The 17,013-nt window shown below is 40.6% G+C and overlaps 1 protein-coding gene across 5 annotated transcripts; it reads left to right on the plus strand.

Moving 5' to 3' along the window:
* Positions 1–421: 421 nt before the first annotated feature.
* odad3 (outer dynein arm docking complex subunit 3) lies at positions 422–16,206 on the plus strand. 5 transcript variants are annotated; one of them, XM_017722110.1, is made up of 14 exons: positions 422–580; positions 799–914; positions 4,578–4,652; positions 5,322–5,486; positions 7,040–7,075; positions 7,751–7,855; positions 8,205–8,330; positions 8,999–9,121; positions 9,534–9,680; positions 9,793–9,953; positions 11,418–11,574; positions 11,732–11,878; positions 12,580–12,664; positions 15,845–16,206. In XM_017722110.1, the coding sequence occupies exons 1-14, from the start codon at positions 496–498 to the stop codon at positions 15,973–15,975; spliced, it is 1,659 nt and encodes a 552-aa protein (XP_017577599.1). In that variant the 5' UTR covers positions 422–495; the 3' UTR covers positions 15,976–16,206. The 5 variants fall into 5 exon arrangements, with proteins under 5 accessions (XP_017577599.1, XP_017577600.1, XP_017577601.1 ...); XM_017722111.1 differs by having other exon boundaries at positions 7,754–7,855; XM_017722112.1 differs by lacking the exon at positions 7,040–7,075.
* The last annotated feature ends 807 nt before the right edge of the window (positions 16,207–17,013 follow it).

The following is a 17,013-nucleotide window of genomic DNA, read 5'->3' on the forward strand; positions in this document are numbered from 1 at the left end:
GACTTTTATTTTGTAAATTAAAATAAGACAAATATTACAAACTTCTAAGAGGAAAAAAAACTTAGGCCTGATATATTTTTTTATGTTGCTAGGTTGGTTACAGTTATATTACTGACTTTATGATATTAGTGTTAAAATAATTTATTAAACTAACGTACAAAGGTTAATGTAAGAATAATTTAAAATAGCATAAAATTCAGCACTTATAAAAACATCTTAAAACAGTCATATTTTTAAATTAATCATTTTATTATTGTTAATAATTCATTATTAAATTAAATACGTGGTTAGTGCTTTGATTTAAAGAATGAAGTGAAAACCGTGTTTAATTTCCGGAGCTGTTCGATGATTGGCTAGTTTTGGGAGATGGGGCGGGGCTTCCGCGGATCCACAACGGAAAAGCGAGTTGCCAAGACAACAAGTAAACGAACGCAGCCGTGAAGCCGGAGCGCAGCGCCAAGACAACAACGATCATAAACCGTAAAGTGCTGAATAATGTCCGCCACTTTCGCCTCGGGTAGCATCAAACCTCCGATTCACGACCAAATCGCCGAATTACAGAGAAAAATCCAGCAGCTCGGTGAGAGTTTGTCTCTGTCATTATTATAAACAGACCGATTCGATTTCACTGATTGAGAGCAGACGTGCAGATGATGGACTGAGATAGCTGAGTGTGTTTTATAGACAGATGATATCGGCTGCTCGGCATTAGCGCAGCTTTGTGTCTCTTAGTTCTCTGTTTTATTGAGGAGCAACGTTACAGTGTCACTGAGCAGTTGTTCTGTTCTTGGCCACCAGAGGGCGAAAAAAGCGCGTATTATGAGAGCTCCCAAAACTCCCTGAAGGAGAACAGAGAGCGCATCCTCCAGCTCAGAGAGGAGAACAGGAGGCTGAGGACGAGACTGGCACACGCAGTCAGTGTAACACACACACACACACACACACACACACACACACACACATAAACATACACATAAACATACACTACACAAAAAAGTATCACACACACATACATAAACATACACTACACACACACACATACACTACACACACACACACACATAAACATACACTACACAAAAAAAGTATCACACACACATACATACACTACACACACACACACATATACATAAACATACACTACGCACACACACACAATATACATATACTTAAACATACACAACACACACAATATACATAAACATACACTACACACACATACGTAAACATACACTACACACACACACACATACACACACGTACACATACTCTACACACACACATACACTACACACATACATAAACATACACTACACACACACATACATACACTACATACACACACACACACACATACATACACTACACACACACACACATACACTACACACACATACACACATACGTACACTACACACATACACTACACACACACATACATACACTACACACACACACTACACACACACATACATAAACATACACTACACACACACATACATACACTACACACACATACACTACACACACATATATACACTACACACACACACATACATACACTACACACACGTACACACACACACACACATACATACACTACACACATACACTACACACACACACACACACATACATACACTACACACATACCCTACACACACACACATACATACACCACACACACACATACACTACACACATACACTACACACACACACACATACATACACTACACACATACACTACACACACACACATACATACACTACACACATACACTACACACACACACACACATACATACACTACACACACACATACATACACTACACACACATACACACGTACACACACACATACACACACACATACACTACACACATACACTACACACATACACTACACACACACACATACACTACACACACACATACATACACTACACACACACATACATACACTACACACACATACACTACACACATACACTACACACACACCCACATAAATACACTACACACATACACTACACACACATACATACACTACACACATACACTACACACACACACACACACACATACATACACTACACACACACACACACATACATACACTACACACACATACACACATACATACACTACACACATACACTACACACACACACACATACATACACTACACACACACACACACATATAAACATACACTACACACACACACATACACATATACATAAACATACACTACATACACACTGTACGTTATAAAGATGATTCCACTGAACTTTTTCAAAACACTTAAATTAAGTAGTCATTAAACACAAAGTAATTTGAGGCAAGAGCAAATAACAATAGCTGCTATTTTTATAGCTATGAACTATAAAGTTGTAATTAGTATTGCCAAAGACGTGACCATGTAGGGATAAACCAGAACACACATACACACACACATACACTACACACATACACTACACACACACACATACACTACACACACACATACATACACTACACACACATACACTACACACATACACTACACACACACACACACATAAATACACTACACACATACACTACACACACAAAACATACACTACACACATACACTACACACACACACACACATACATACACTACACACACACACACACATACATACACTACACACACATACACACATACATACACTACACACATACACTACACACATACACTACACACACACACACACATACATACACTACACACATACACTACACACACACACACACATATAAACATACACTACACACACACATACACATATACATAAACATACACTACACACACACTGTACGTTATAAAGATGATTCCACTGAACTTTTTCAAAACACTTAAATTAAGTAGTCATTAAACACAAAGTAATTTGAGGCAAGAGCAAATAACAATAGCTGCTATTTTTATAGCTATGAACTATAAAGTTGTAATTAGTATTGCCAAAGACGTGACCATGTAGGGATAAACCAGAACACACATACACACACACATACACTACACACATACACTACACACACACACATACACTACACACACACACATACATACACTACACACACACATACATACACTACACACACATACACTACACACATACACTACACACACACACACACATAAATACACTACACACATACACTACACACACAAAACATACACTACACACATACACTACACACACACACACACACACACATACACTACACACACACACACACATACATACACTACACACACATACACACATACATACACTACACACATACACTACACACATACACTACACACACACACACACATACATACACTACACACATACACTACACACACACACACACATATAAACATACACTACACACACACACATACACATATACATAAACATACACTACACACACACTGTACGTTATAAAGATGATTCCACTGAACTTTTTCAAAACACTTAAATTAAGTAGTCATTAAACACAAAGTAATTTGAGGCAAGAGCAAATAACAATAGCTGCTATTTTTATAGCTATGAACTATAAAGTTGTAATTAGTATTGCCAAAGACGTGACCATGTAGGGATAAACCAGAACACACATACACACACACATACACTACACACATACACTACACACACACACATACACTACACACACACACATACATACACTACACACACACATACATACACTACACACACATACACTACACACATACACTACACACACACACACACATAAATACACTACACACATACACTACACACACAAAACATACACTACACACATACACTACACACACACATACATACACTACACACACATACACTACACACATACACTACACACACACACACACATAAATACACTACACACATACACTACACACACAAAACATACACTACACACATACACTACACACACACACACACATACATACACTACACACACACACACACATACATACACTACACACACATACACACATACATACACTACACACATACACTACACACATACACTACACACACACACACATACATACACTACACACATACACTACACACACACACACACATATAAACATACACTACACACACACACATACACATATACATAAACATACACTACACACACACTGTACGTTATAAAGATGATTCCACTGAACTTTTTCAAAACACTTAAATTAAGTAGTCATTAAACACAAAGTAATTTGAGGCAAGAGCAAATAACAATAGCTGCTATTTTTATAGCTATGAACTATAAAGTTGTAATTAGTATTGCCAAAGACGTGACCATGTAGGGATAAACCAGAACAGACAGAAGAATGTTCTCAATACAGTTCCAGTGCAGGCACGCCGAATACTGACTATAATGACATATAACACAACGCTAAACACATTACAGAGCAGAGCATTTCCACAGCTGTTTTAAACACACACACACTAAATGAACCACACTGAATATGAAATATGAGATCTGTGTGTTTGTGCTGTATTTGGTTACCTGTCTGCTTTATCTGCTTTATGTACTCATGTGTCTGCAGAGAGATGAGCAGATAATCAGCGAGGTGTTTCATAACCGCTCGGACAAGGCTGCGTTCCGGAACATGTCCGTGAAGGTCAGGAATCTCTGACTCACCTTTGCAGAAAGAATTCAGTCTTAGTTCCTCTCAGTGTTCCTGAAGAGCTGCTTTGCGTTGCTGATGGAGAAGTAAACTGAATAAGATGGTTTTAAAGCAAGCAGCACTAATTAAGTTCTTAAATTCATACATGTTTTGGTTGTGATAGAATATATTCATTCACATACACTATATTGCCAAAACTATTCACTCACCCATCCAAATCACTGAATTCAGGTGTTCCAATCACTTCCATGGCCACAGGTGTATAAAGCCGAGCCCCTAGGCCTGCAGACTGCTTCTACAGACATTAGTGAAAGAATGGGTCGCTCTCAGGAGCTCAGTGAATTCCAGCGTGGTACTGTGATCGGACGCCACCTGTGCAACAAGTCCAGTCGTGAAATTTCCTCACTACAAAATATTCCACAGTCAACTGTCAGTGGGATTATAACAAAGAGGAAGCGATTGGGAATGACAGCCATGTAAAATGACAGCACGACGTCTCCAGATGCTGAGGCTTGTAGTGCAGAGGTTGCCGGTTTTTATGCAATCCAATCGAAGAGTCTGGGTTTGGCGGTTGCACTCATTTAGTCTAGGATTAGACTTAATTTGATCCTGACAAACCGGCCCACAGTGTTCTGCTATGTAATTCGTGCTGCTTGTGTTCAGGAGGCGGTGAAGGTTCTGGATCAGCAGGTGTGTGATAAGGTGAAGAAGCTGAACGCTATGAAACACACCACACGGATGAAATGGCGGCAGCTGGAGGAGCTGCAAGCTCAGTATGACGGTCTGAGAGCAGAAAGGAGAAGCCCACAGGCCAAGGAGACCACCACGGTAACACACACGCACACACCTTTCATATCAATAAGGTCATATACCGCTGCTTTCAGTTTTTTACATAATTTGAAAATACCTGTTGGTCTTTACATTGTGTATAAATTTTATGGTGATCAAACCAAAAGAAATGGTCCAGAATTCCTTGGAAAAACCAAACTTGCGCCACTGACTTTCTCCATTTTCTTCTCCTGTAAAGTTACCATTTTGGAGATGCGAGGTTTTGCTCTGACCCCAGCGATATTTAAAATATATTACACTATTATGTTCTAGATTTGGGTCTCCAGAGTAGAGGTTGGTCTGCTGAAAAGTGTGCAGTGAGATGTGTGTTTAGTCCTACGTTAAGATCTGACCGGTCAAGATAAGATTTTTCACAGATTCGTATTACAGAAGCAAAGCTGATCTTAACCTTATCTCCTAGCATCTTCACTCCAATTAGGAAATCTTACCCTACTCGGTTGAAGACAGTTGATCGTGACGCCTGATATGTACACAGCTGAACTGTAAACATAAACACACTATCAAAATACAGTAGAAATGTGGCTTAGTTGGTGAAACAGCTAGGAAAAAAGCGATGGAGTGGAAATGAATAATATTGTGAGAGCACACCCTGCTGGTTAACAGCGTGTCGTCCAGGGTGCCTGCTCACTTAGCAGCCATCTTTGCCACACCACCGGCCAGTTATTTCTAGCCAAACAAGACCAGACTCCTCTATCTCTGAATGAGGAGGGACCAAATGAATCAACACTGAAGGTCAGATCACAGATTTGAAATCACTGATAAAATCGGATAAAAACCCATTAATAGTTTGTAGCGTTTGGCTCAGTAACAAACAAAAAATGTGATATGTTGAGATGTTCTGGCTACTGCGCTTGTGCAGATCTCCCCAGCAAGGCAGGCTTTCTGCGCCAGCGCTGCAATATCATTAACCCACCCTTCTCCAGTCGCGGGGCAACCAGCGAGCTGATTGGGTCTTTTTCTGGAAGGGCAGGACTTTTTCTGGAAGGGCCAGTGACCATCTCTTCATTTATGATGTCTCTGGTGTTATTCAGCGTGAGTTGCGCTAGTCTAATAAACAGTCACAAGTTTTCTCCTCATTATTCGCCACCATTGCTGTAATATTTTATTGTTAACATTATCTCACAGTGTAAATAAGTTACATCATTATGCTAGTTACAGTGAACTTGTTATGCTGCCTGTTATGCGGACAGTATTTAGGAGGTTTAGTCTAGTTAGGATGTTTGTGTAATAGTTTTCTTATCTAGAGTTAATGATAAGATGATGAAGTAAGGAACTGTTATTCTGTAATAGCTGCTGTCCTACATTCAGTCTGTACTGAAGCCGTTAAGATGTTGTTGTCCACTTATGATCAGGTCAACCAGGATGCATGTTGTGGTGTGAATGGGGGCTGTTTCCTAAATCAGATCTCAGTGCAGATGATCGTGGTCTTTGTAAACCCACAGTCACACACAGCCACACGCAAACAAACAGATATAAATTAACAGTTGCTTTATGTTCAGTGCTGGAGACTGATGTGTTTCACTCGCCCACAGACTGAAGGGGATGAGGCTGAGGTTCATCCCCAAAAGGTCTCAACAACTCCTCCACCTCTACTACACCTCCACTACACCCTCATTAGACCCCTACTACATCCTACTGCACCCCCATTACACCGTCACTACACATTCACTACACTTCCATTACACCTTTACTACACTTCCACTACACCTTTACTACACCTCTACTACACCCCAATACAGCACAATTAAATCTCCACTACACCTTTACTACACTTCCACTACACCTCTACTACACCCCAATACACCTCAATTAAATCTCCACTACACCATTACTATGTATCTAATATACCTCCCCACACCCTCTCTACACCGCCATTACATCTCTACTACACCTCCACTACATATCTACTACACTCTCACTACACCATCACTACACATCCACAACAGTTCCATTACACCTCTATTACACCCTCACCACACCTCCACTACATCTCCATTGCACCTTTACTACACCTCTACTACACCCCACTACATCCAAACGACATCTTCAGTACACCTTTACTACACTCCAATACACCTCAACTATATCTCCACTACACCTTTACTACACCTCCACTACACTCCTGCTACACCTGTGCTACATCTCTCCTTATCACAATTAACACTCTTAAATTACTGTTAGCTGCAATGAGCTCAACTTCAGTGCCTTCTCTAAATCAGCTGTGTTATGACTCGTTTGTGCAGCAGAACCTGCGTATGTTGGAGAACCGTTTGGAGAAAGTACAGCTCAAGTCCCAGGCGGCCGAGCACATCATGCGGAGCTACCTGAAAATGAAGGAGCAACTGCAGGTAACACACTCTATAACACACATTTGTAACACTCCTCTGTACGAGTCAGTGTTGGTTAACTGATGATCAGTACAGGTAGCTGGTTTAGATGGTTTAACTGGTCTTTGGAGCTCTAGATGTATGCAAGACATGTTGCAGGACTGGGAGAAAGCATAACATATGAGTGTTAGACCAGCTTAAAGTCTGTTTTTGTCAACCAGCCCAACAATTCTCAAACTGTGTTTTTGAGTCATATCCTAATGTTGTATAAAAACAAACCTGTGTGTGTGTGTGTGTGTGTGTGTGTGTGTGTGTGTGTGTGTGTGTGTGTGTGTGTGTGTGTGTGTGTGTGTGTGTGTGTGCGCATTAGGAGGAGAGTCTGACGTTTCAGCCTCAGTTGGATCAGATGGAGGCTGAAATCCTGAAGAAGAAACAGGAGCTCAGAGAGCTGCAGGCGATGAACAACGATGCACACCTGTCCAAAGAGACGGCCAAGGTGCGCACACACACACACACACACATACATACTCTGTTATTAGCAATTTTGTACAATGTCACAACACAACATGTGCAGTGTGTTTAAGTTTCTTCTATGTAGATTATGCGTGTGTGCATGTATGTGATTAGCATGTGTGTGTGCATGTGAGCTGCCTGTGTGACTCTGATTGTGATAAGCGCAGTGTGAGCACAGAAAGCTCTGGAAATTCAGCCAACGATCTGTCTAATCATCTAATCACACTAAAATAAAACTGATGGATAAAGATCTCCATGCTGAAGAAGAGAAGCTCACCAGACTCCATTTACATTCACAATCAGCTCCAACATTTAAAGTTTATACACTAACAGTTATTTTAGCTGTTCATCAGCTGCTGATTGTAATCAGTAGAACTGACTGTGTGCTGGTTAAAGAGCTTTTAATTGAAGTAAATAAAGAGCTGAAAGGTCTGTTGGGTTTGTACAGCTGGTGCAGATGTGCTTGGGTTAGGGCTTTAGGGTAATGAGTAGTGAGATTATTCTTACAGGCTCTAATCTGTAAAGTAATCCCATTACAACTACAAGATGTAACTGGTGATATGTCATGGATTACTACTGTGTGTGTGTGTGTGTGTGTGTGTGTGTGTGTGTGTGTGTGTGTGTGTGTGTGTGTGTGTGTGTGTGTTTCAGGCAGAGCTGCAGTGTCAGGAGGAGCAGGTGTATCGGGAACGCAGAGACAGAGAGCTGATCCTGAACCAATATAAGAAACAAATGGAAGAGCGCAGAGCGCAGGCTGAGAGAGGAGAACGCAGAGTGAGTCACATGACCTCTAATATCACCACTGATCCGTGCACAATCGCACAATCACTCGCTACCAACACAGGTCACACAGTGCATTCAGACAGTCCTCACTGACATGTCATCAAATTATAGCTACTAGTTGTTGCGTATATCCATACATGCTGGCTTGGAGCAGTGACATCACTCACCACAAAAAGATGATTTATTGTTGTTTGCTTACTGATATGGCCTGTCTGTTCACCACAGCTCACAACAGGCGTACGATCAGGTGTGGACCTTATTGTGCAGAAAATAAACTGAAGTGGCACAGAGATGTTTGACACTACTGCATTGTTTCCCATCACCCACAGTTAGCTGTTTTAACCCCTCAGTTAGATGTTAGCCATTCTGTTATCTTTCTCCAACTCCCTGCTTTCCCCCTTAGGCCCAGCGAGTGGCACTGCACCCAGATGAGCTGAGCAGTGAGGCCCAGCGCAGTGGTACAGGAGTGGGAGAGGAGGAAAGAGTCATCTCCAGTTTTGAGGAGGCCTACCAGCATATCCGAGAGGTTACTGGGGTGACCAACACACAGGTTAGACTCAAAAAAACGATGGCTTTATAGTGGACTGGAATACTTGGAGCATTTTATAGAAATGACAGCTGTGTGTGTGTGTGTGTGTGTGTGTGTGTGTGCGTGCGCATAGGAAATGGTGGACAGGTTTGTCTCTCAGCAGGACACTCAGAAGCACTTGGAGAAGATGAAGGTGGAGAACGAGGTGAAGCTGCAGCAGCTGAAGGAGGAGAGAGACACACTGCTCGCACGCTTTCAGGAGATGAAGTTTTCAGGAGAGACCAAACAGTCTAGGTAACACACACTGAGCAGTAGATTTGTGCCTGGTGACAGTTAAGAGACCCCCCACATACATAACAGCCACCATTTACTTCTTTACTTTTATTTGCTGTTTAAAAACCCTTCAATCACCCCTTCATGGGAAAAACTGTAATGTGATTATTCCAAATTTGCAGTTCCCACACTGTGTGGGTACTGACTTCCTGTGAAAGGACATTCAATGCCAGCAGATACACAAACTACAGTAAACTTTCTGGTTCATTTGAGATGCTTAAATGTATGTTAATAGTAGAGTGCAGCATTTAAGAAAAAGTTGGACTATTTTATAATGTAAAAGTATTGTCAAACTATGTTCAAGATGGCTGCTACTGCTCTTTTAACTTTTTTTGTTTTCATAGATAACCATTTCATAGTATCAAACAAGTGTTCAGATTATATACAGTACTGTTCAAAAGTTTGTTTCAATAATGCAAAACCCATTTATTTGCAGATAAATGTATAAAAATGATTCTAATATGCTAGTTCGCTCCACAGGTTTCATATAAATTAGCAGGATTCCAGGAAGCTATAAATAAAATGGAAAAAGATGTGAAATGTGTGCAGATTAATAAATAGAAGTGTAGAACTGCTAAAAAAAAAAGAAAACCTTCAATCATTGATCTGTTCTATGCAAACCACAGAAAACACCAATTTTCCCACACATGAACCCATATCCTACATTTTTCCCACATTTTATTTCTTTATTCCCCTGAGCTCCACTTACAACAGTTGTTTGGTTTTATGTACCCTGTCATTCATTTTTACACAGCCAATTTTCAACTTCTCTTTATCTCTTCGTATTAAACAGGCTGTTTTTGTTACTGTGCTTTTAAAAGTGAGATATGTAAATGAGCTCTGTTCTGATTGGCTGCCCTGAATGTATGGTATATGCCCGATTTTTAGGAAGTAGGAACATTACTTACAGCCTCCGCACAAATGCGTGAGGCTAATATGCTGTACACAGTCAGACAAACGACAGAACAGGTACGTTTTTCTTTCATCAAGGTACAAACAGTGCACATGTGCCTTCAGAGTTGCAGCAGTTTTAAGGTCTTCAGGTGAAAGCAATGTATTTTTACCTTTTCATAACATTTTTAACAGAACAATAAAATAAAAAGGCTGGAGGTAAAGTGTGTAAAGGCAATGCAACTTAAAAAAAATTAATAAAATATGGTGTAATAAATTGTGATGTTTACCTAAAAGTACTGGAGACTTTGAGAGTTCCACACCAGTGACTTTTTTTCTGAAAGTATAGGCAAGTATATGTAAATGTATTTAAGGTTTAATGTATGTAAAGGTTTATTATGATGGCACAAAAACAATGAATTCAGAACAGGCTTGTTTATATCATGAAAGGAAGAAAATGTAATTTTCCATTATATGGGCCCTTTAATACAGTTAAACTAATTCATATATGTTTGCACTCCGTGTGTATTACAGTGCCCGGCGGGTGTTGGAGGAGGCTGAGCGCCATCTGCAGGAGGAGCAGCAGAGACGAGATGCAGCTAAAGAGAAGCTGGACTCGCTCACACACACACTCACCATCGTCAGCGCCGCAGTGGAACATCTAACAGACAAACTACAGCACATCTCGCTGGTACATACATTCATCACCTCTAAGACCCCCCCCCACACCACAAACTGTAATTCATCCTGATTACCTCCTTGTTTGTTCTGAGAGCTCAGAATGCTAAATCAAGGCCAGTAAACGAGATTAAAAACTGCATGTTTTGTTGTGTGCATGTAAACCCCAGGACGAGGCAGAGGTGAATGTCCTGTTGGACTCTTCTGAGCGTGTCGTGGAGCAGCTGCATCAGGCTGAACAGAAACTGCAACGCCTTCAGGAGGAGCTACAGGGTAAAGATCTGAATACCCTGCTGAAGGAGATGGAGGAGGAGGAGGTCAGTATCTGCGTGTAGCATTTTGTTTGATCTCACATTGTTTTCACACACAGAAAACAATCCACTATAGAGGAGACTGCTGGCATCCTTCACAGGAGACTTAAATACAGTTATAATTATTCTGGAATTATTTGTTTCTTTGAGTTAAGGAAGTCTGCATAAACAAATCAAATGTATTATTGTTTTCTACATATTTTGATTTACATGTTAAAAAATCTGTTGCTTACTACACAAAGGTCAAAAAGTCAATGAGTATAATATTTCACATAGATCTCCTTTTGAGATCCCATATAAAATATAAACATCCAAAAAACTCCCATCATTTGTGTTCTACTGTCTCCATAATGACACACAGTGCTTGGACCCCGATGATTGCCACATGTGATGTAATCTGTAGACAGTCATTCAGCTCTCAGAGCAGTTACAGTTCATGGTTCTCTTGGTTGCAAACACTGAAAGTTTATGTACGTTAAGTATTTTTACCCACCTTTTCCATAAATTCAAAAACCACGCTGCTCATGAAACGATAAAAGTTCTATCTTAGTTCTGATTGGTTGATAAAAATTAAATTCTGTATCTGTGTGATGACTGAATGATGCGTGAGAGCTGCTGCTGAACTGTGTTGGTTGTGGGGGGCTGGCATGTGGTGGGGGATTCTCTTCCACAATGCTCTGCTGACAGTTATAAATGTGTGTGTTTAGTTTCTGGCCAGTATTGAGGGGAAACTTCCGCACTACAACACTCGCATCACTCTGCCTGAAACCCACAGAGCCGACCTGTATGAAGGTGAGACGCTCACACATGCACTCATTAACTATCTGCCCACTTCATTAGGTACCCGCCTTCTATCTACACGGATTCATGGTTAACCAGCAAATAAATAAAATAAAAAATTAATAAAAATTGTTTGACCAATGCTATTATTATATTAAAATAAAGTACGTTTTTTCTTTCTCCTATAAAGTTATAATTTTGGAGATACAGTGGGTTGCAAAAGTATTCAGCCCCCTTGAACTTTTCAACCTTTTGCCACATTTCAGGCTTCAAACATAAAGATATGAAATTGTAATTTTTTGTGAAGAATCAACAACAAGTGGGACACAATTGTGAAGTGGAACGAAATTTATTGGATATTTTAAACTTTTTTTAGAAATAAAAAACTGAAAAGTGGGGCGTGCAATATTATTCAGCCCCTTTACTTTCAGTGCAGCAAACTCACTCCAGAAGTTCAGTGAGGATCTCTGAATGATCCAATGTTGACCTAAATGACTGATGATGATAAATAGAATCCACCTGTGTGTAATCAAGTCTCCGTATAAATGCACCTGCTCTGTGATAGTCTCAGAGTTCTGTTTAAAGCGCAGAGAGCATCATGAAGACCAAGGAACACACCAGGCAGGTCCGAGATACTGTTGTGGAGAGGTTTAAAGCCGGATTTGGATAGAAAAAGATTTCCCAAGCTTTAAACATCTCAAGGAGCACTGTGCAAGCGATCATATTGAAATGGAAGGAGCATCAGACCACTGCAAATCTACCAAGACCCGGCCGTCCCTCTAAACTTTCAGCTCAAACAAGGAGAAGACTGATCATAGATGCAGCCAAGAGGCCCATGATCACTCTGGATGAACTGCAGAGATCTACAGCTGAGGTGGGAGACTTTGTCCATAGGACAACGATCAGTGGTACACTGCACAAATCTGGGCTTTATGGAAGAGTGGCAAGAAAAAGCCATTTCTCAAAGATATCCATAAAAAGTCTCATTTAATGTTTGCCACAAGCCACCTGGGAGACACACCAAACATGTGGAAGAAGGTGCTCTGGTCAGATGAAACCAAAATCGAACTTATGTTTGGCGTAAAAGCAATACAGCTCATCACCCTGAACACACCATCCCCACTGTCAAACATGGTGGTGGCAGCATCATGGTTTGGGCCTGCTTTTCTTCAGCAGGGACAGGGAAGATGGTTAATATTGATGGGAAGATGGATGGAGCCAAATACAGGACCATTCTGGAAGAAAACCTGTTGGAGTCTGCAAAAGACCTGAGACTGGGACGGAGATTTATCTTCCAACAAGACAATGATCCAAAACATAAAGCAACATCTACAATGGAATGGTTCACAAATAAACGTATCCAGGTGTTAGAATGGCCAAGTCAAAGTCCAGACCTGAATCCAATCGAGAATCTGTGGAAAGAGCTGAAAACTGCTGTTCACAAACGCTCTCCATCCAACTTCACTGAGCTCGAGCTGTTTTGCAAGGAAGAATGGGCAAAAATTTCAGTCTCTCGATGTGCAAGACTGAGAGAGACGTACCCCAAGCCACTTGCAGCTGTAATCACAGCAAAAGGTGGTGCTACAAAGTATTAAAGCAAGGGGGCTGAATAATATTGCACGCCCCACTTTTCAGTTTTTTATTTCTAAAAAAAGTTTAAAATATCCAACAAATTTCGTTCCACTTCACGATTGTGTCCCACTTGTTGTTGACTCTTCACAAAAAATGTCAATTTCATATCTTTATGTTTGAAGCCTGAAATGTGGCAAAAGGTTGAAAAGTTCAAGGGGGCTGAATACTTTTGCAACCCACTGTATGAGGTGTGTGTGTGTGTGTGTGTGTATATATATATATATATATATATATATATATATATATATATATATATATATATATATATATATATATATATATATAATATAAATAAATTAAAATAAAAACAGGAGACCAGTTGCTGGAGTTTTGGGAGAAGAATGTTGTCCCATTCTTGTCTGATGTAGGATTCTAGCTGCTTCAACAGTCCTGGGTCTTTTTTGCCAGATTTTGCATTTCATAATGTGCTAAATGTTTTCTGTTGGTGAAGGGTCTTTGCTCTTCTTCTGAAAAGCCATGCTGTTGATGGATGTAGTATGTGGTTAAGCATTGTCTTGCTGAAATATGCAAGGCCCTCCCTGAAAGAGATGTTGTCTGGATGGGCTTTTGAACTGTGCACTGATAACAAGCTAGATGGTCCCTCTCCTCTTGAGTCTCAGGACACGGCATCTGTGGTTTCCAAAAAATTATTCAAAGTTTCATTCATTTGACGCTTCATAATGTGCCATACATTTTCAATGGGAGACCGGTCTGGACTGCAGGCAGGCCAGTCTAGTACCTGCACTCTTTTACTACGAAGCCACGCTGTTGTAACACGTGCAGAATGTGGCTTGGCATTGTCTTGCTGAAATAAGCAGGATGTCCCTAAAAAAGACGCTGCTTGGGTGGCAGCAGATGTTGCTCCAAAACCTGTATGTACCTTTCAGCATTAATGGGGCCTTCACAGATGAGCAAGTTACCCACTAACACACCCCCACACCATCAGAGATGCTGGCTTTTGAACTTTGCGCTGAAAACAATCCGGACAGTCCTTTTCCTCTTTGACCTGGAGGACACGACGTCCATGATTTCCAGAAACAGTGTGAAATGTGGACGCGTCAGACCACAGGACACTTTTCCACTTTGCGTCAGTCCATCTCAGATGAGCTCGGGCCCAGAGAAGCCGGCGGCGTTTCTGGGTGGTGTTGATATGTGGCTTCGCTTTGCATGGCAGAGTTTTAACTTGCACTTGTAGATGGAGCGACGAACTGAGTTCACTGACAGTGGTTTTCTGAAGTGTTCCTGAGCCCATGCGGGAATATCCGTTACAGAATGATGTGGGTTTTTAATGCAGTGTCACTCACAAGGGTTAAGGAAACTGTCACATGTTGAGATGTACACATTAGGGCATATAGGCAATTGGTTTCTCTAGACAGAGTACTAAAAATAAGTGCAGCTTAAAATATACCTGCTCTGTGGGGGTTCTGACCATTGATGATATACAGATACACTGGTGGACTACAGTCTGGTCAGTGGAGCAAATAAAATGGCCATTTCTTTATACACAGCTGACCATGTCATGTCCCCCTCCCCTCCCCTTCCCCCTCCTTCTCTGTACAGAAGAGGAAGACAGCGGTGAGGATGAAGGTGATGTCATTACCCGTGCGTCGCTTAAACGTCAATCGCAGCTCATCATTGACTCTAAAACTAAGAGGAAGACTCGCATGAAGAAGAAGAACGCCAAACTGTGACCTCATCATCTGTCCATCTCAGTCTGCAGGGAATGTTTAGATCAATAAAAGTGTCAACACAGCAACAAGTAGCATCTATCTGTAGAATAATAAAACATGACTGTGTATAGCTGATAGAAGTTATAGATGATTATCTGTCCTTTAGCCACAGCAACAGGTACATTCTGACATTGGAGTAGTACAGTGAGTATATTGATTGGAAGTAGTTTTAATAAAGGAATTAGCTCTATAGTTGTTTGTGTTTCTTTATGTAGGACTCAAACTCACCACTAGATGCCACTAAATCTTACACACTGAACCTTTAACCAGTGTAGCTGCTGGCTAATGAAATGTCTTGGTTTGCTAATGCTAATCAGTAACGCTAGCCTCTTAAAACAAGGTGCTGTGCCTCCAAGTCACCAGAATGACCAAATAATACAGATTTCTTGAAACACTGTCTTGCGTTGGGAGCTGGATGCTTAACATCCTTAATGTTATGTAGCTGTGATATAAATATCTGCTGACTAACTAGCATGCATAAACAATTTTCAAGCTCAGAGTTCACGTTTTCTGCCGTACTGGATCTCTTTTTGCTGCTGGTTGACATTTGTGTTTTGGAAATGGAGGAAAAGAGCTGGAACTGTATCAGACACATCTGGAGGAGCAAACAATCTGATACACTGTTCCTTACTTCTGTTTAATGTTATAATGAGAATAAAATGTAGCCTCATACTTTCATTTTTTTTTTATAGTTTTCATGATGTGCGTCCATCATCCAGACGAGTGAGCAAGTTAGCTCACTCAATATGACTAGCAAGTTATATTTTGGTAAACACTTAACTACATCCAGTCAAACATTTCCATTTCAAACATTGTCCACAGTTCTGTATGAACCAGGTAGTGTTTTATTATGAAAAAGCTGTGGATTTAAACAGAGAGGGAGCTGCTGTTGGTCCTCCTTACCCTCAGAGAGGGTTTGATGTTTGCTGTTTGAGATGAAGGCCAGTTTACTTCAGTCTGACTGACTGAATGCAGTCTGGTGGCTGCAGGACCAGATTA

The sequence above is a fragment of the Pygocentrus nattereri genome, chromosome 30, assembly GCF_015220715.1.
Source record: "Pygocentrus nattereri isolate fPygNat1 chromosome 30, fPygNat1.pri, whole genome shotgun sequence".
NCBI classification, from domain to species: Eukaryota; Metazoa; Chordata; class Actinopteri; order Characiformes; family Serrasalmidae; genus Pygocentrus; species Pygocentrus nattereri.

Excerpts from the sequence above, each read along its gene's own strand:
- odad3 (XM_017722110.1), top strand. The coding sequence starts at position 496 with ATGTCCGCCACTTTCGCCTCGGGTAGCATCAAACCTCCGATTCACGAC. Across the intron at positions 915-4,577 it reads GGACGAGACTGGCACACGCA|AGAGATGAGCAGATAATCAG; the intron begins GTCAGTGTAACA and ends ATGTGTCTGCAG. Across the intron at positions 8,331-8,998 it reads TGTCCAAAGAGACGGCCAAG|GCAGAGCTGCAGTGTCAGGA; the intron begins GTGCGCACACAC and ends TGTGTGTTTCAG.